At 34.4% G+C, this 20,576-nt stretch overlaps 3 protein-coding genes across 4 annotated transcripts in view; 1 reads left to right on the forward strand and 2 right to left on the reverse strand.

Annotated features, from left to right (window-relative positions):
- Positions 1 to 5,178: 5,178 nt before the first annotated feature.
- LOC130641508 (deoxyribodipyrimidine photo-lyase-like) lies at positions 5,179 to 6,775 on the forward strand. The gene is made up of 2 exons (XM_057448330.1): positions 5,179 to 5,201; positions 5,285 to 6,775. Exon 2 carries the CDS (start codon positions 5,302 to 5,304, stop codon positions 6,640 to 6,642), a length of 1,341 nt encoding a protein of 446 aa, XP_057304313.1. The 5' UTR covers positions 5,179 to 5,201; positions 5,285 to 5,301; the 3' UTR covers positions 6,643 to 6,775.
- Positions 6,776 to 8,849: 2,074 nt separating this feature from the next.
- Positions 8,850 to 12,823, reverse strand: LOC130641513 (probable thiopurine S-methyltransferase). Of its 2 annotated transcripts, none has more exons than XM_057448337.1 (8): positions 12,676 to 12,823; positions 11,671 to 11,760; positions 11,295 to 11,421; positions 11,087 to 11,139; positions 10,872 to 10,949; positions 10,523 to 10,593; positions 10,262 to 10,321; positions 8,850 to 8,977 (listed from the first exon to the last, which is right to left on the reverse strand). In XM_057448337.1, the coding sequence occupies exons 1-8, from the start codon at positions 12,777 to 12,779 to the stop codon at positions 8,889 to 8,891; spliced, it is 672 nt and encodes a 223-aa protein (XP_057304320.1). In that variant the 5' UTR covers positions 12,780 to 12,823; the 3' UTR covers positions 8,850 to 8,888. The 2 variants fall into 2 exon arrangements, 1 of the variants encoding a protein (XP_057304320.1); XR_008982465.1 differs by having other exon boundaries at positions 8,904 to 8,977; positions 10,262 to 10,389.
- Positions 12,824 to 13,247: 424 nt separating this feature from the next.
- The window catches only part of LOC130641502 (dnaJ homolog subfamily C member 13-like), a 34,798-nt gene continuing 27,469 nt past the window's right edge, over positions 13,248 to 20,576 (reverse strand). The window contains exons 49-64 of the mRNA XM_057448316.1: positions 20,313 to 20,423; positions 20,113 to 20,229; positions 19,922 to 19,975; positions 19,557 to 19,778; positions 19,239 to 19,338; positions 19,006 to 19,080; positions 18,373 to 18,573; positions 17,930 to 18,011; positions 17,650 to 17,692; positions 16,811 to 16,906; positions 16,642 to 16,719; positions 16,090 to 16,161; positions 15,905 to 16,012; positions 15,600 to 15,740; positions 14,994 to 15,134; positions 13,248 to 14,513 (exon numbers count right to left, since the gene is read on the reverse strand). Of these exons, the coding sequence (XP_057304299.1) occupies positions 14,310 to 14,513; positions 14,994 to 15,134; positions 15,600 to 15,740; positions 15,905 to 16,012; positions 16,090 to 16,161; positions 16,642 to 16,719; positions 16,811 to 16,906; positions 17,650 to 17,692; positions 17,930 to 18,011; positions 18,373 to 18,573; positions 19,006 to 19,080; positions 19,239 to 19,338; positions 19,557 to 19,778; positions 19,922 to 19,975; positions 20,113 to 20,229; positions 20,313 to 20,423 (1,845 nt within the window). The 3' untranslated portion in view covers positions 13,248 to 14,309. The remainder of the gene's footprint in view (positions 14,514 to 14,993; positions 15,135 to 15,599; positions 15,741 to 15,904; positions 16,013 to 16,089; positions 16,162 to 16,641; positions 16,720 to 16,810; positions 16,907 to 17,649; positions 17,693 to 17,929; positions 18,012 to 18,372; positions 18,574 to 19,005; positions 19,081 to 19,238; positions 19,339 to 19,556; positions 19,779 to 19,921; positions 19,976 to 20,112; positions 20,230 to 20,312; positions 20,424 to 20,576) is intronic.

Genomic DNA, 20,576 nt, shown 5'->3' on the forward strand with positions numbered 1-20,576 from the left:
AAAACAAGAATTTACCGGAAAACTACACAATGCAGTAATTGGAGAATCGATGTCAGAGTCACTTATTTACCTCGTAAATTTGATAATTGGGTTTACTTCCAGCCCCGAAAGCATAAATCCGAAAGCAACAAGCGCTGCTATTGCTCAGTTAATTCAATTTAACTGCGTCGAAAAAATCTTAGCGGGGACAACACGGAGGAGACACAATGCCAATAAAGAGACACCATTATCAATTTACATAGCGTTCCTAATACACTCCAAAGCTCGTTCTCGTACACTAATTTACAAACTCAACGCATTAGGACTTCGCATCTCATACGACAGGATGATGTCCCTTTCGACTTCCATGGCAAGTGTGGCTTGTGAGCAATTTGACTCTTCTCCCCAAAAATGTTTTTACTACGTTTGCAGTTGATAACATTGACCACAATCCAAGTTCCAGAGACGCAAAGGATTCATGGCACGGGACAGCAATATCAGTCACGCAACATTTAAAAGAAGCAAATGATGGTAAAAAAAGAATCCCTGCAACATTTACAATGAACGATAGCAAATCCAGAACTAACGAGTCCACCTTGAAAAGTAACTCGTAAATCCTTCAGTGGCTGCGATACCACATCTTCTATGTATGCGAAAGGAAAAAAAGCTTTTTTTTTACACATGGAATGCATTGGATGAAGAAGTTACACCAGTCTTCACAAGACTGTCACTGATAGACTTTCTATATGACATCACCGACCTTGAAATGGAGGCAATAGAAAAATACGTTGTTTACCTGTATTCCAAGACGTGCAACGGTTCAAGCGTCAACGAAGCAAGGGAAATTCTGTTTAGTCGAGACAGTCGGCCAATCGAAAACATTCCGCCGACACAACAAGCACTGGTTCGACATATTTTACGATCTGCTCTTCAATCGAGTAAATGGCAACAGTGTTTGCTTCCAATACATGATGCTCATGATCCATGTTAGTGGGGGGGTGGCGATGTACGAACAAAAGTATCGTTCCAAAATGGACATCACTATCAGAGGCATCGACGGTGTGTCGTGAGTTAATCAAATGTGGCTGCAAACAAGGCTGTACAGACAGATGGAAATGTTACAAGGCGAATCTGGCATCTACAGAACTCTGTCAGTGCTCAGCATAGTGTACAAACAACTGATATTATTCATATTTTTGTCTTTAGATATCTTTGCTATAGTTGCTTTATTTGTAAAACATTTTTTTGAAGATAACTGTTGCTTAACTACATGTAAACTCAAAGGTACACGTAAAAATTAGACAAAAACATTTAAGGGGGTAAAATTTTCCAATATCAAAATATAATACAACCTAATTAGCAAAAGTTTTTTCTTTTTAAATGTTTTTATAGCAGTCTATTAAAAGTATCAACGATTTAAAAGATTTTAAAATGTTTTTAATGTGTTTGTGTTTGAATAATTAGAATAAATTTTAGTATATTTCAAAAAATTACCCCCTGACATTGTATAACATTTCGGTCAATCTGAAGATGACTTTATTTTGAGCACATGATTTAATAATGAAAAATGCTTAAAATTTTATTCTCTTTCGAATGAGATTAAAATTGACATGATTTGACAAAAAAATGGATTATTTTGGGGCCAAATGACGTCACTATGACGTCATCATGGAGTCAGAATTTTGGGCATCACTTCTAAATTGATTCTGTTAGGGTTTTTACCAAAGAAGGTTCATGCAAAGTTTGACACTTTATTCACAAAATGAACAATTTGATACCTTAACTACTCTACTAGAACCATCTTTTGGTTCCCCTTAAGTTAATTTCTTCGAATAACTCGAACTTTTTAGTGTCTAAGTAGTAAATAATTGTTTAAAAAATGAATACTGCTATGTAATGTAGCCAGAAATTTCGAAAAATCTAATGGTTCTTTTTACAAAGGAGCCAAAATTTCTTTCAGTGACATTTACAAATTGTTTTTTGTCTGAAGAAAAAGTCGCCTTAAAGCCGCATTCACATGTACGTATAATTTTACGTAAGGGCTTACGAAAAATTTTACGTAAGAAATCTCTCCTTACGTGAGGTTTTGTTCACATGTTATGTAGACTTTTGTTCACATATACGTAAATCTCTTACGTAACTCACATAAATTTTGTTTTGGTTCATTCAGCATGGCAGCGATGAACAAATATCACTTTTATCAATTGCTCTTGTTTTAAGACGGAGACGTCGCCGTCGTCAAAAGAAAGCAAATGAAACACGTAGCAACAGAATGACCTACCATCTTTTAAATCAATTTCATTCGCAGCCTCTTTCCTGACATTCTTGTTAATGTTATTTCTGTAAAAATCCGCATGGCTCTTGTTAAAAAGAACAGCGTATTTATAAACGACAGTCGAGAACTCTTCCTCCTTATACCAAAACATTTTAAATATACTTTGCTTTTGTTTTGACTGAAGATTTTAAATTGTAGACGTTCGAATATAGAATCGAATGTTATTGCGCAATTTTTCTTCTTTTTTTTTTTTTTTTAGCTTACGTACAGTTTCTTACGAACAAAAATTTTTGTTTGTAAGAAAATCTACGTAAGCACTTACGAAACTCCGTAAGTGTTCACGTACTTTCCGATAAACATGTCACATGTAGGTAAATATTTTACGTAAGGTAAGCGAATGAATGAACACCGGCCAGTTATGTAAAAAGCCCTTATGTAAAAATTTACGTACATGTGAATGCGGCTTAACTCGAACTAATTCTCATTTTTGTCTAAGTTCGAATTAACACGAGGTTCATTTAAGTCGTACATACGTTAAGTCGAACTGTTTTCTCTTATCCCTTGGAGCTTCCAGTTACCGGGAGTTAACTGGATATTTTTCGGAAAACATTAGAGTATTAGAAGTGTTAGATAATGAATTATTTTCTAAGAAATAGTACAATTCTTACAATTTTCTCTACCTGTCTAGCCATCCAGGCGATGTATGAAAATTGCTATAACTTAACTTCTTTTAGAATACCTGATAGCTTTCTCTTTCAGCAAGTTGCGATATGTTAGAATATTTTGACTCTGTATTGATAAAAACTACCGGAGCACAACACTCTCTAGTTTATCAAAATTACTTTGTCTTAATTTTGGCGTTTTGCTGGAAGAGTTGTCTTCCAAAGCTTTCAAATACTTTTATTTATTTTAACCCAAGTTGAAATTATATTAGGCGGGATTCCATATTTGATGGAAGCACCTTTTATTTAAAAGTCCTTCTCTATTCTTTAAATGATTAGCACTTTTTCATTCATTGTTTTCACAGTAAGCTTCACTTCACGAGGATGTTTTGTCAAGATGATGACGTATTTTAACTTGTGAATTCTATGCTAAATTTGAATGGGTGCGCAAAAGGCATGTAACAATCGATATAACAATTATATGATTTTTTTTAAAGTTGTATTTGTGTTCTCTTAGACTTTGTATTTCCTCTTTTATGCGCTCTATTTCCATGGTGTATTGTATGTATTCCCTTGTGTTATGCGTAACTGCGATCCTCTTTTTTTTACTTTCTGTTGTAATTTTGTAATATTAGTGGCGTAAAGTTGTGTAGATGTGGAAATATTTTTTTGCAAGTGTTTAGTAAGAATTAACTTGAAATTAACTTTTTATGTAAATTAAAGAAACAAATCTACCAAGAGTTTCTTTTTCTTTTTTTTTATACTTTTCATTAATTCACGATTGATTTTTTTTTAATTATTTTTTTTAAAAAAAGAACTCCGAGTGTACGCAATGGCACCTGAACAATCTAATGCAAAAATAATCTTGATTAGTTTTTTTTCAAGTGATAATAAAGTTCGAAGTAAACAGTTGTTTTATAAGCGGTTTAGATTCAACGGGCCTATTCCTAGACTATCTTGTTTAATATACAAAGACTGTGTCTGTCTGTAACAGGCAAAGTAGATGTGTTCATTTTCCTTAAAAATTGCCGAAAAATGCATGTCTCAAATGTTTATCGACAGATTAAACATTACGACGTCAATAACATTAACTATAACAGTGCACTTATAATTTTGAGGCCAAACAACTTAAAAATGAGGTGGTGACGTCAGTTATTTTTCACCGCATGAATAACTAGGGACAGCCTGGATCCGCGAATCCGTTTCGGCGGATTTTTTGACGCGTTAATGACGTCGTCAAAGAACCTTTCAACCACTTGTAACTGTTTGTGAAAAGTACATGATCCTTTACATTTCTTTGATCAGCGTTTCAAGCTCTATGCGAGAAAGGCAACGAGTATACAAATTTTTAACAGAAAAATTAAGGCGTGTCTTTGCCAAAATTTTTAAACTTTTATAGCTCGTTACTAAAACGTTCGACAAAAGTACATGATCCTATACATTTTCTTCATCAGCATCAGCAACCAAATTTCGCCAAAACTCCTTTTGTATATGCACTGCTCATGTCACCAAGACTCCTAAAACAAACTATATTTTTTCTATTGTTCTTCTGCCCAAGTGGATTTTTCCACGGGTTATATTGACTAGTCTATTATATTAATTCACTTCGTCTGGCACAATGTGGATATGCACTTTTCTCCCTTAAAAACAAACGAAAAACTATTTTAATTCCTCAACTTACTTAGACGTTACGTCACAACCTTGATAAAACAGATTGATGTGAATGTTTTTAATTAAATTAGTAAAATCATAGCATTGCACTTTTAAGTTTGAGGCCTAATAACTTGGAAACGGGTGGAAATAACTGACGTCATCTCCTGTCAATTGGTGGGTCATTGCTGGGCTTATCGACTACTCTATTATAGTAATAGGATGCCTCCATCTTTCTGTCTGTCTTTTGGAAAGTGGACTATATTTTCCTTTTTTTTAACAAAGTCAATAAAACAACACCTATAAAATTTTTCTGTACTTTTCACGATCCTATACATTTTCTTGATCAGCGTCTTAAGCTCTAAACTGGTATAAAAATTTTTCAAAATAAATAATTTTAGGGCAAAATTTTTAAATACTTTTTGTAGTGCCGACACCAACCAAAATTCATATAACAGATCTTTATCATTGTTCTCCTGCCTAAGTGGATTTTCCAGTTGCTTTATGACCTAGTTTATTTCTAATATATAATATATAGTTATAAAGAGAAAGAATGTTGTATTTATAGTATAGTGCATTATTGTTGATTTGATGAAGTCTATTTCATATTCCTTTACAAGTTCTATTACCATCAGGTAGGTACTATCACTCTGAAGTACCAGAAAAATGTCTTTTTGTCTTTGTTGTTTATAAATTTATTTTATTTATTTTTTTAAAGAATTTTAGATTATTAAAATGAAAAAAGCTAAATTAGGTGTCCAAGCTGGGCGATGTCGGTTACGAAGTAAAACAAGTTGTTTGGGCCACGGTAGTTGCATTGTGTACTTAATGCGTAGGGATATTCGCGTGCAGGACAACTGGAGTTTGTTGAGATGTCAGGAAGAACCTCTTCCAGTGCGAGTTGCACACGTGCTCGAACAGCCTCACCAATCCTTCCGACTTGCTTGGTTTTACAGTAGAGGCTTAGAAGAAGTGCAACATGATTTAAAAAAATGCAATATAAATATGGATGTCCTGGAAAGTTCTGATACTTTGCGCTCTTATTTACAGGACGTTTCAGCAGCTGGTATTGTGGCTGACTTAAATTCTTTAAGAGAGTTTGATTTGGATCATGTCATTGATTTTTGTGACGAGATCGCTATTCCCTTGTGGGAAGTTGACAGCCACAATATCGTCCCTGTTTGGGTTGTCTCTGATAAGCAAGAATATAGTGCTCGAACTATCCGACCGAAAATCAATAATAAACTAAAAGAATGGCTAACAGAATTCCCGAAAGTATCCTCCAATCAGAAAGCCTTAAAACCTATATATTCAGAATTTAATGCTGTGGACTTTCTCGATAAGAAATGGGGAAGATCTGCAGACCCTAGCGTACTCTTTGTCCCTGGCAGTATTGCGGGCAGACATGCTCTTGAAAAGTTCCTCAGCGTGTCTGATAAATTTGAGAAGTACCGCAACGATCCTACTCAAGACGCCACATCTGGCTTATCGCCATGGTTACGTCATGGTCATCTTAGCAAACAACGTGTAGCACTGGAGATAAAAAAAAGTAGCGGCTCTAATACAAGTTTTTTGGAAGAGTTGATTGTACGTGGTGAATTAGCCGAGAATTACACTTTTTATAACCCTAATTATGACAATCTAAAAGGTGCTCCCAATTTTGGACTGAAGACATTAACCGCACATGCTAACGATGAGAGGGAGTATGTGTATTCGTACGATGAATTTGTGAATGGTAAGACACACGATAATCTTTGGAATGCCGCCCAATTCCAGCTGGTTCGTCAGGGTAAAATGCATGGTTTCATGAGAATGTATTGGGCGAAAAAGATCTTGGAATGGTCAGCCTCTCCCGAGGAAGCTTTAATGATTGCGATTAAACTCAATGATACATACGCAATGGATGGACGTGACCCACGTGGGTATGTTGGTATCATGTGGAGTATAACAGGTCTTCATGATCAAGGATGGAGAGAGAGATCTGTGTTTGGTAAAGTGAGGTACATGAATTATGCAGGATGTAAAAGAAAATTCGATGTTGATGCTTACATTCTGAAGAACGCCAAAATACTATAAAAACAGATAATTCTTTGCGAGATGTGATAGATCGTGGAATGGATTTCAAATAAACAAGCAACTTCTTTTTTTGTAAATCTTTTTTTTGTTTTTGTCTGTGTCACGTTAATCTTATATCTCTGTATTAATAATACCTGGTGTTGTCTGTCTGCCTCTGCGCGATTGATAGTACTGTGGGCACACGAAGTAGCATACAACAAATGCGATATAATAAGGGCGCGTGAACCCATGTGGATTTATTCACAGACTAACGAAGTCTCTATATAGCAAATGCAATATATTTTTATCCGCCTTATTTAGACGCGAGAATCCCCGTTGAAGCTTAGCACGGACAAACCTGATTGATATTTTCACGGGTCTCTATATTAGTTTCTATATTATCAATAAATACCCACATTTTGTTTGCACACCAGAAAAACATCGGGCCACAAAATTTCTTACATACACGCATAGCAACTTCGATATACTTTTACCGACTTTGTTGCGGTTGTCTGCGTGTAGTTAACCAATCACGAGGACCAATTTTTATATATAACAAATCATTTTTACGGTCTCAATATGCTGACAAAGGAACATAAGACGATGTGAGCTAGGGTATATCGACCATCAGTATTTATGTTGTTCTATATGACTGTGTTAAAACTTGGGTGAAAGTCTGACGTATTTTTATAGGCATTCTGGGCAACAACAGTCTCAGTAGTACGTGTCTTCACAGCAGGTTAAATTTCACTTCAAACTTATTTTGGGACTTTCACGACAAACCAATCACGAGGACCAATTTTTATATATAACAAATCATTTTTACGGTCTCAATATGCTGACAAAGGAACATAAGACGATGTGAGCTAGGGTATATCGACCATCAGTATTTATGTTGTTCTATATGACTGTGTTAAAACTTGGGTGAAAGTCTGACGTATTTTTATAGGCATTCTGGGCAACAACAGTCTCAGTAGTACGTGTCTTCACAGCAGGTTAAATTTCACTTCAAACTTATTTTGGGACTTTCACGACAACTAAGTACACTTAAAAGATGTTACTACACAGATTTGATTTTTGCGCATACTCCAGCTTGTTTTTATAAACAATGCCACATCTAAGTAACAATCGCCGCAAAAACTGCTAAACTATGTTTGGGGCGAAACGTATAAAACAATTTTATATTGTACAGACCCAAGGTCGCCACGAGTTAGATTTTATCACAGTGAATACAGTAAGGAAAAACACGCCATTGTTTAAAATTACAAACCGTTTTAAATAATTTGAGAATTCTATTTTTATTACAAAGAATACAAAAAAAGACATGATTTAAGCACATACATCTATACCTCGACTAAAGTCAATTTGGGTGTAAAAATATAAATTATTTTTTCATATTATATTTTAAAATCATATTAATAGGAATTGGTAAAACGTCTGTTATATTTTTGATTTTTACTGTCCTTTAATCCATCAGGAAATGAAAGTTCCTCTTTCACGTGTAGCTTTGATAGTCAAATAATCGTATTGGCTTACAGTTAAAATAAAAATATAAACTGAAAATTTAAAACTGGTGCATACCGTAAGTTGATTAATTTCCGCTCAGACTTGTTTCAGCCATGCCCAAAACAATACATTTCGCAAAGATTAATTTGCGGGAAACCGTCATGTCAAAATATTTCGCGAAGATTTTTTTTGCAAACGAACAATTTTAAGGTTTTTTTGCGAAGAGCTCTTTTCACGAATCTAGTATTATTTGCATTTGTAGTTTATTGAGATAAGGTCTCCTTTAATTGAACTTGCTTATATCATAAGGCCTGGTTTTTATTTTTTGTACGTCATTGGGGATTTAATCGTAACAGTTGGGTATTCTTTCCCTCTGACGGTAACTAAGTTACATTACCAGCTACAGATACGAATAGCGTTGCTCAAACTTGCTTTCTTGCCACACAAGCCAATCGGCAGTAATTGAATGGGCTGATAACACTACTAGCTACATTTGAAGTGGGCTGGAGTGGAGATTCAAGCCTGAAACCTTAAGTTGACACTGCTATCAAGAGAAACTAGAGAAGGAAAAATGAAACAATCCCTTTTCGTTTTTCCAAAAGTTACGCAAGTTAATTTTAGCAAATAAGTCATTTCTAGTAATTTCGCAAAGATTTATTTTCGTAATTCTTGGGAATCTTCACGTAGAGAAATGTTCGTGAATGTGAATAAAAATCGCTAAATTCGCGAATCAACTTAAGATATTTCCACAGTTTAACTAGCTATTTTTTTGTACACAAGTAAAAGTTACATATAGAGTACATGTCCTCCATTTTGTATTGTTCGACTCTCTCCACTTCAAACAGCGTGACTAAAATAGAAACAAACAAACGAAACTGTGAAGGAGAAAAAAAAGCGAAAAAAAACCAGAATTTTCGAATATGAATATAAAGAACTAATCGGGAAATCTATAAGTTGTGGAAACCTTTGGCAGAGCTATTCGAAAGGTTAAAGGGGACCCGAGATATAAATGATGTTGGACTTACATTATAGATCTTAAAAAGTTGGTTAACAAATCTTTTTAAATTTTTTAAAAAGCTCTTTTCGTTCTCAAAATATTCACATTTATAGAATTTTGAATTTGATTATGTTGCATAAATTATGATGTCATATTTAAAGAATAGTAAAATTTGACATTTTCTCCCATTAGTAATTTTAGACCTGTTAAGGGATGTGCATTCAAGCGTTGTCAATGCATAGACATTATAAAGGTAAATTGTTTAACATTATTCTTTTTTGCCAAAATGACACTCGTTTGCTCTACCCAGGCCTCTTAATTTTTTGCGTTCAACGTTTAATTCACCTTGCGTCCTTAAAAAGGCCTCCGTATGCCTTTGAGAGTTTGACCACGAAACTTTTAACGGCCAACTAGTCAACAAAACATGGTAAATAATATACCGGATAGCTTTCTTGGCCGATCCGAAAATCTATCAGTACAGTGGAACTATCAAGTTCTTTGACCCATACGTGGTCACACTATACCCAGTTTTGCTGTATCAAGCAGTATGAGTTTTGTTCCCACTAGAAAGATTTTTCAGCATGGTTTTTGTGCCAGAGAGTGTGTGGGCCGGTTTGGTTTTAAGTGTGATACGAGACGTACCTGATAGATTTCTGGAACAATGCCTTTTCTTCTAGTGCAAACACTAAATCGTCACATTTTTTGTGCCTAATTCTCGTGTTAATAGTACTTTTTACAAGATACAACAATTTATATTGGCTGCAGCTTTGTTGAGACATCTTCATCTTCATTCATTTTCTTCATCCTTTTTGTTTTTGGTTTAGAGTGAGTTTGATTTAAATTCTAATTATGTATTTTATTATCTCTCCATGAAAACTCTGTGTTCTCAGTTTTGTTCTCGTTTGCTCTCATAGATCCACTGCTGATCTTCTTTCTTAGTCAATTTAGTTTTTAGTTTTTTAGAATCTTACTTATATTTTTCATCCTCTCACGGCAATACACAGCACAAGTGGGTGTAGTGCGAACACGCTTGTATTGGAGAGTTTCGACAGGATGCGATTTTCGTTGCCACCGGATAGATTTTCGGATCGTCCATGAAAGCTATCCGGTATAGTGGAAACGAAATTAAAACCTTACCTATTTTATCATAAGCAGCTTGAAAGACTGGTGGAACAATTTCACTTTCATCTGGCTCTTCTAAAGCACGTATGACAACACTTTAGTATTTACAAAATTTGTTTAGGAACTCGTGCGAGGGGTATTGGCTAAACGAGACAATAATTAAACGGAACCATTTTCTTAACTTGATCACTCATGAGTTTATAAATATTTTTCCGAAAAATTGGTGCGAGGGACATTGGTTAAACGAGATAACAATTAGACGATACCATTTCTTACCTTGATCACCCATAAGATTTACAAATAAAATTCCACCAGATTTCAAAACATTATTTTCCATGTCCACATAACTAACGAATGAAAGCAGAAACGTCATTACACTTTTGTTTGTAAAGTAGCAAATGTTACAAGAATAAATATCCGTGGATGATTTGCTATAAACAAGCATTTAAAGTACAATGAAAGTGAGTTTCATAAAAAAAAAAAAAATTATTTCATTAAATTTTGCGATTCACAAAGCTCTTCATATTTTGCGAAATTTAAATTCGCGTTTATTTGACAAAACACTGCGAAACTGTGCATTCTTTTTCTACATTCATGTACACGCGTATTCTTGATTACGACTTACGCTACTCGTTCACTAGTATTAATGGCTTGCATTGCGCCAACGTCATAAATAACATCGACACCACCTTCGCAATAATCACTGAAACAAATCACAAAAACAAAAAATTTAAAAACATTACAACTCGAATGAGAACTTAACCCAGGAAGAAGGCCGCATTCTTGGCGTCAAGGAATTTCGTACAACCATAGCATTAGGCTTATGTACAATAAACAAACCTGCTGAACTTCATAACATCCCCGATATACATTTTCATTTTACCATCTTTGGACTAAAAATTGCAAAAAAGATATATTAATATATTTCATACTAAAGCCAAGTCGGGGCTAATTTCTGCAGATAGGGTCCGCAATTGATGAATTACGCCGACACAATCTTCTGCGTGTGTTATCATCGCACAAGAAAATGATTTGAATGCATTTATACTTTGTATAACTTTCCATAATCTTTCACATCCGTCACATCATGCTCGATATTGTAGGTTTGAAAAAATGAACTGGCTGCTGTTGCGATAAGTTCAGCTCCAATGACAGTGTGACCACGATCTAGTAACCTGTAAAGGGAAGACATTCGGCATACAACGCATGATTAAGGTCGCATGTTTTGTTTGTGTGATGATACATTGTCATTTCATTGCTGGAGAAATGAAAGAGTTTAAGTAGTGCATAATACATGCGTTGATTGTCAACAATTTTTTGGTATCGATTGATGAAATTCAAAAAAACTCTTTCAGCATATATTTTACCAAATGACAAAATTAAAATTCGAAAACAAAAATTAAATCCTTTTTTAGTAATCTTACCACTTCATATCCACCATATCTCCACAACATGGTACAAAAAATGTGCTTGGTTGGCCACGAGTTAGCCGATCGATGTGCTTTTCAAGGGGCCTGCAAATAAATATTGTGTGTTCGAATTCAAGCGGTAGAGTGGATATATCATAAATAAAGAAATTTGATATAAAAAAATCAGGTTGCATTTTGGAATCTTCTTTCTAGAACTTTCTGCATATTATTAACATTTTTGCGAGTTATCGATAGCCGTGCGAGCGGAACTTTTTGGGATTCTGTTGAACATCTTCAGAACATCATTATACGCAAGGATTTCATTTTGCAAATCGTGTTTTTTTCGGAAAAACAGGTAGCTCTTAAAGTTGGGCGCGAGACAGGCAAAATAAAGTTTTAGTATACGACTTTTAGAGCGCAATTTAATAGTTTTGAAAGTTTTGTCAATTTACCACTATATGGGTAGACCCCTAAAATACAAAAATGTAAATTTGTTAAAGAAAGTACCCATTGCATCATCAGAAAGCTCAAAATAAGCTATGAGAGGGCATAAAACAATTTTAATAAATTTTTAATTCGCCCTTCCAAACTCAAGATTTTCAGAGCTCGTTTCTGACTATTACCCGTCCATACAAAGGTTTAAAATGAGTTCAATTTGGAAAGAGGATTACCAACGGTATCAAACATGAATCGTCTTAGTCATCATCCGCGCGTTAAGTTTCGGAATAGTGATTCTTTGTTGACTGAAGAAAAAAGAAGATTAAAAAATGCACGGCACCTGAACGGTTAAGCATAATAGCAAAATGCCCTGGAAACGAGGTTTGTATATATAGATACATTCGTATATATTGATAGACCTTGTCTTTGATGTTTACAATATATAGTGAAAAATAAAGAAACAAATTTGCATCCATAAGACATTACGTGCGCCTAAATTTAAAAAACAAAAGCAGCATTTTGTTCGAAATAAAAACCAAGTTAGATTACATCTTTTTTTAAACAGCAACATATTTTACAAACCAGTATATATCGGCCATCGACCAGCGTGGTTTTCCACCTTGCCAATCTTTCTTCCAATCATCAGCTGTCCACTCGTGAGTGTAACAGTCTTCTTCTTTGCTCATTTCTTATTCTACAGTTGAAAAAACTATTGGATATGTATGAACACTTCAACTACAAGCGTTTTACAGAAGTTATGAAAGTCAAAGCAGTATCATCAGTAACGACTGTCAAAAGAACAACATGGGTTCAGGATTACCACGACGCTGCTGGCTGGTCTGGAAATTTAACAGAGTGGTCACAGAAATTTTGAAAAAATCCATACTTTTTATGGAAAATCCTGTAATCACTGAACGCAGGGAAAATGTTTCCCATGGTTAGAAATATTAATTTTCATCGATAGAAATGCAAGTAGCACAACATGAACCATACGCTAAAAAATTGAGCAGGCCATCATCAAACAAAAAATGTTTTTTTTTTCAGATCAAAACATATTCTATGACTTTCCATGATCTGTGGAATTTCCACCATTTGTAGCCAGTCTGTTTAAGCAAATAATAACAAAGAATAAAGAAAAATAATAACGAAAAAGCTGGAAATACATTTTTAATTTATACAACTATGAAATCCATAAAATTAACAATTATAATTGTACTTCATTTGATTCTCCCACATATAAAAATCAAACCAAAATAATTATGAGAAGAACGATGTTGATAGAGTTCTGTCAATACAGAAATTCTACCGTACAGTGTACTTCTCCGCGGAGACCCAGGTATTGTAAGCAAACAAATTGTTTAATAGAAGTAAATCTTGTAAATAGCACGTGACAACAAAATACGTGAACAAAGAAAACAGACAAATTAAAACACTCCATCTATAATATACTAATTATAGCTATACTTCAATATCATGTATGATGGAGAACATTACATACAGAAAGAAGTCTCCCTCGTTGAATCAAGATGAGGGATACTTCTATAATCAGGCATGCCATTTTAAAAAAACTTTGAGGTCATCAGATTAAATTATTGAAATAACAAACAACTAACTAATTATTTAACTTTTTAAGTAAAACATAGCTTCAAAAACCTCCCGAGAAACATTGCATTAAAGCATGACTTATAGCTAGAAATTTTCAATGCTTGCAAAATTTTACTTTATACCTCAAAACATCAAGCATAATCCACACATAGTTAGCTATGATACTTAATCGTAAATATTAGTGCGTTCTAAATGTTTAACCAGGGTGTGTTTATAACTAAAGATATTATCGTAAAACGTAAAAAATTCTAACGTACAAAAATAATACTAGTTTCCAGTAAAAAACGCATTTATCCAAAAAATTAGAGGACAAAAAAAGGTCTGGAAATATATTTGCTTTTTTCGACTTCGTACTAGTTGCTTCACTTGTAGAAAACTTAAAAAACACTAAATCAGTTCAAGGAAATTAGCAACGTTTTCAATCAGTTGAATATCCCTAACTGATAATTTACAAAAAAATTCTAACTTTGTTAAAAATTTCCCTTTTTTATGTGATTTAGATTTTCCAGAATCATACGAAACCTTCTTCACAGTATTTAAAACTATCGGCAGCAGTTTAGAACTTTATGTAAGAATAGTTTTTATAGAAAAATAACAGCTTTATTTCATAATCAACTAAATAAATCATCATTCTTATCAATCGGTGGAGGTCTAGACATGGCTGCAGGTGATGAGCTCGGACCTTGCGTTAAATAACCAGCCGTGCCAACAGGCCCCGTTAAATAACCAGCATGAGTGTTCGCAGACAGAAAAAGGTCATGTTTCTGATCGCGAAATGATGACCAAATTGGTGACGCTTCCAAGATTTGATTAACCTTCAAAAATAATATTTTAAAAGTTCATTGGAGTGTTTGTGCATGCACGACTCAATTAATGACATAACTCACTAGCAAATTTAGTAGAAAAGCGAAGCCTGGGAGCTGTTTTGTATATATTTGTGCGGTAGCCGGTATGTTTATTACGTTTTATGGATACAATACCTTAAGTATTGTATCCATATAATGGATAAAAAATTAGGCAGACAATAAAAAAAAAATAATTGACTAAAAACAGTTACACAGAAGCCCTTGTCTTTAAAATTTTAACAGTTTACTTTGTACGAGGCTAGGGATGATTTCCAATTTCACAAAACGCGCGTCACAGATCAAAACACGCGTCACAGATCGAAACACGCGTCACAGATCGAAACACGCGTCACAGATCGAAACAGGCACCACAGATCGATACACGCGTCACAGATCGAAACACGCTTCACAGATCTAAACACGCGTCACAGATCGAAAGAAGCTACATACCTGTTCACCATAATTCAAGTCTTTCAACATCGCTTTTAACGCTTTTACTATTTGAGCTTTCGTTCCAGATGCATTTTTTACACCAGTCAGAGGGCTGTCCAAAATAGTAAGCAAAAACTTTACCAGATCAACGCGGAGAGCCTAAACAAAAGCAGTCATTGTTTTATTGAAGACAACAATACGAGTGTCTCGTCTTTGCTGTGTACATAGAATATCCAAAGTCTAAAGGCTCGTTTCCATGCGCAAAAAAGCTCACAAGAATTTTTGCAAGCGCATGCACACTTGATAAAGTTAGAGATTTTGTGCAAGCAAGCACGCGCTAACAAGAAAGCTCCTGAGCTTTTTGCGCTATAGTAAAAATACAGTCAAATGGAAACGAGGCTTAAGCAATACACTTTAATTGTACACTTGCATTTATGCTTTGCTTACCCATTGCTTTTTCGGTTTAAAAATCTATTATTAAATGCTTCATGTTTGAAGTTGTCCTGAATGGATTTTGCTTATTACAAACAAATTGATGCAATTAAAACTACGTCAAAAAGAAACGAAAAAAATGCAAAAAAACAAAAGCAGTAAACTAGTGACTTTGTTTTAATGAAACATTACCTGGGCTACGAGCTCTGTATGATTTTTTTCAAACATTCTATTCAGTGTTTCAGCTGCTAAACCCATCGCGTCTTCGCGTGAACGCATGGCGACAATCATCAACCGAATACCATCTGTCTGCGCCATCGAGCGAACGCAGAGCTAAAAATTAGCAAGCAATAAGATATTAGTGTGCTTTGATCTGGTAACCTGCTTTTTTAATTTGCAGTCATAACTAATATTTATAATCTTGGATGCTTTTGCAGTTTTGTAATTAATCAACCAACAAGAAAAATGAGTAGCAAAGAGCATGACAGATTATTCACCTCGTTATTAGCCAGCACGTGTATAACCTGAAGTGCATACTTGGGTACGGAGTTGTTACTAGAAGCCATAACTTGAAATATCTGTGGTATATGACCCAATGCTGGTACCTAAGAATATAAAATATATATTAAATATATATATTATATATTATTGTGCAAAAGAGAAACAAAAATTCATCACTGACCTGATCCAATAATGGAGGTTGTGCGTTGAAAAATGAAACTATAGCTTGTGTGACCATCTCCAGATGTTCGTTCTATGTAACAAAGAATTAAACGTAGAAATTCATAAATGTTTTAATATGAGTCTGTTCAAATAATGTAAATTAAACATTAGACACGGCTTGCAAAGAACCTGAGAAAATCGACAAAAATAAAGAAAAATACTGAGAGTGTAGAGAGCATTGTGTTTTGTTATCATGATATAAAGGGAACTGAATATTTTATGCTCGCTACAGTTCAAAAGTAGTTTCATGACAATAGTTTATCCACATAAATTTAACTGAGTGTCACTTGAAAAGTTAGTGAATATGTCAAAGACATGTTGTGGCGATAGACATTCATAACTACTACTCTACATGAAAAAAAAGAAGCTCTAAATAAAGCCTCATTTAAAAATGTCCAATCTATAGATCAGTAATAATGTCCCCATACGTAAACAAATTAATGAATACATTTCACAACAACAAAAAACGATATAACAAAGTAGAAGCACTGTAGAAAGTTAAGGAGCTTACATTCATATTCGGTTTAGTTGTAAGACTAATAAATTTGTCCATGAGAGACACCATGAACTCTTTTGGTTTCCTAAGCACCTAAAGTGAAAAGAAATGGTCAATAAAAAGCTAGATGGTCAAAATCAGAACTTCTTTCACGTGTTTTTTTTCATAAAACATGCGCACATACCCAATTTGGTTGTGAAACAAAGAGACGGAGAAAAACACCTCCCACAACAAATTCTTCCACAACATCATCGAGTGTGATGACAAAATTATCTGGTAACTAAAACAAAACAAAAATAAGTAATATATTGCCATTTGAGCGTCAGTATCTAACCAGGAGTCCAAGCATAATTTCTTACCACCGGAAAATCGGAATAGTTAGGGTGGGAAAATTATGCTGGTTCGCAAACGAATTTCCTGCGGTCAGAATACTGACGACGCTTCTTGAATAGTTACTTCTATTGTTCTTTGTTCACGTAATCATTATCGGAAAACACTTTGTTTTAAGCACGATGGCCTCACTCGCCCGAACAAATATAATGAATTATCATACTATTTAAGAGGGTAAGATGTGGCCACACTGGCTTTGTGCTTATCGGTTGATTTTAATTCGGGGTTTGCTCTGACACATCGTTTACATCTAAACTTTCGTATGAGAGAAACTGACTTTTGATATCGTCCAGAAAGCTTAGTTTATTAGGCTAGTCAGTATTGGATAATTTACTATTGTCAAGACTAGTGGTATTGAACAGGGATTCTTATTAACAATGGGTAGATTCAGATTGCATTGGTAAGATCAATCTTCGTGTAACTCGACACCAACAATTGCATCTAAATCTATTTTACGAAGAACATATTATTTAGAATTCTTGAGAACCTACATAATAATTTCTATATTTTCTGAGTTTGCAGTTTCCCCTAGTTTCATCACTACAATTGTTATGTAAAACAACCTTTCCCTTGAGGAAAAAAAATCTGTTTAGGAGATGCGATCCACGAAGGTAAATAGTGTCAATCACTTACTCTCCAGGTCGCATAAGGATCATCTTTCTGAATTTGGTAATGTCTAAATGCAAAACAAGTATTATGTTTACGCTTTGAATACTTTTGAACAGACCTAATTTGCAAAGCTTGAGCACCGACTCTGGTAATCCCAAAAATATTTGCTATATACTGGATGATCTTTCGCAACACCTGTGCAAGTTTTATTAAAGCATACACCTATCGTTTAAAATTTATTCTTTCTTGTTGTGACAGCTTGTTAATGAGGAACAGCAGATTTTAATGGACAAAAAATTTTTACTTGTGTTTCAATTCCTTGGTGGTTATCGAAACCTTCTCTCGAGCGTCATCGTTCCATATTAACTCAGGATTTTCATGGTTAGCTATGCAGATAAAAAAATAATAAAGGAATATCAATTTAATCGGTTGAACCCTACTCCTCTCCCACCAGAGATAATACTCTTCTGTTCAACTATTATTTGTCTAAATTGCTCCTATTACTTGAAATTACGAACTGCCACACGTCCAAGCTTTTTTTCAGTAATTACAAAAACCTTTGCAGCTTTTCATGTGTACTGGTGGTTTTAAAATACAAGACAAATATAAAATATTAACACGGAATCTGTTATTTAACGTAAAATAGACATGTAACCAATCAGGGAATTTGCTTTGCTTTCCACTATCGCTATCTCCAATTAAAATGTAAGAATAACGAAATATAGAGCACAATAAACAATATTTTACCTTCGAACATCTGCACAGAAGCCTCAGGACTATCCCTCATGGCGTCCATAAAAATGGAGGGTAGGAATTTGGAGAGCACTATCCTCACTTTCGGACCAATCAGCTTATCAGACATCATTTTGGCGAATAGTTCTGCAGTACGAGATCGTACTTGTGGATTGGTGGAATTGCAAAATAAGTCCAAGAGGTACACTAATGCTCCTGTAAAATAACTTAAAATAGAATCTCAAAACTGGAAAAAAAGATAATACGATTACACTAAGGTAATAATAATTTCTAAAGATCAACAGCGAAAAGCGCAAACCTGAAGCTTCTGACCTCTCGAAAAAGATTGTTTAAGGCCTTTCGATCAAACAAATCAGTTCTTTAGAGCATACATTTCTCCATCTCATTGTGTTGCAAGATGGAAAACTTCAAATTGTTGCATTTTCAAATGCGGCTTCGCTTTATCAGTATTAGTTTCCATAATAAAAGTTTGTGTTCAAGAGGGAGAATGTTCGAGATAGAAAAAGAATACAGGGAGAAAAAAAAACTAGCAAGAAATTGTCGAAAGGAATCGAAAAGTATTCACTTCAGATAGGGAGAAGTTCGGGAGGGTATTCTATTATATTAGAAAATTAGGATATAATTTACCTTTATTCATTGCTTCTTTCACCACTTTTGTATTTGACATGAGAGCATACAGTGTGTCCAATACCAGCACACAACCTACAGTTGATTGAAACAATAATTACATTCTCCAATTGACAACATCTACGTAAAAATATTGTGGTGGCCACATATACTTAAAGCGCAGATTAAATCGGGGCTTCAAGCTACTGAATACAAATTGAGTATCATACAATAAACAAACAGCAAGTTCTTACTTGAAGGTAAAGTGTGCAGGGTTAATAACAGATACGCTAATACATCTGCGTCAGCAATGTTAGCAATGCACTTCCCATTGCCTGTAACACTTGCAACAACCTAGAAGAAAAATGATACCAATAACCAAGAGAACAATGCCACATGCAAAAGGCGACACTAAATTTGGTGAAAACTTTGTTCAGATTTCTGTTACTACATATGCTAGATTTAGCACTCATTATTGATCAAGGAAGTGTCCCCTTTAATAAACATTTTTTAATAACCGTCCTCTCTTGAACAAATGCGTGATAGGGCGTCTAAATATTCCGAATATTTACCTCGAGTGCCAGCTTCTGCAATTTTTCAGCACCTGTCAAGCGTAGCAATGAAAACAGCAATTTAAAATGTCCTATACATCGAGTTTCTACACCTGGATTTCCCTTTATGACATTTCTTAATGCTTCTAAAGCCAATCCTATCTTCTCCAAACGAGCGTTGTGTGCTCCTGTTTTGCTGGTATCGATTTCTGATGCGGTCAATGCCATCAGTGAATGCAAGTACTGAAATACAAACACAAAACTACATATGAAATTTTAACAATCTTGTGTGGTTACCAGATGAGAATAAACTTCTGACGTGCGATTCTTAAATGATGGTTACAAGAAAAGATAAGGCGCCTCGTTAAAAACAGTTCTATGTGTACCTGTGCTTGTGATCCTAAATAGTCAATTAAAGCTTCTCCAAATTTCTGTGGATCCTGGAAAAAGAATAAAAAAATAAAAAACTTCTTACTGTTGTTTTCAGGTGTTCATTTAAACAAAGGTGTTCAAATAAACTGTAAAAAGATGTAACGAAGTATGTAATTATTTCAGATGTGTAAGTTATATTATATACCTCTAAAGGGAAAGATGGTTGTTCGTTGTACACGCGTACAAATATTTCTCCAACAATCAATTCTTTGGCATGAGCAGAAAAAACAAATTCTGAGCCGTATGCAGCATCTTGTTGGTCCTACAAAAAAGCGGAGAACGCAATTGCAATTGGAAGATAAAATACATTCTGAAGCAAGTAAAAATAGTAATAAGAATATATACTCTAGTTCTGAGCTCTTGATTTTTTTCCAAAAAGTCACTTAATTCTGCTCGAGTAGAATTATCCCAGATAAGATATGGATTCTCTGTGTTTGAGTTCAACAGTTTTAACATCTAAAAAAATAATTCCAGTAAAACCAAAAACAGTTGCAATTTTGACAACAACAACAATAACAACAACAATAACAACAACCAAAAACAACAATAACAACAAAAATAACAACAACCAAAAACAATAACAACTATAACTAAAAAAACCGCAACAAC

This window comes from Hydractinia symbiolongicarpus, chromosome 4, assembly GCF_029227915.1.
Source record: "Hydractinia symbiolongicarpus strain clone_291-10 chromosome 4, HSymV2.1, whole genome shotgun sequence".
Classification (NCBI taxonomy): domain Eukaryota; kingdom Metazoa; phylum Cnidaria; class Hydrozoa; order Anthoathecata; family Hydractiniidae; genus Hydractinia; species Hydractinia symbiolongicarpus.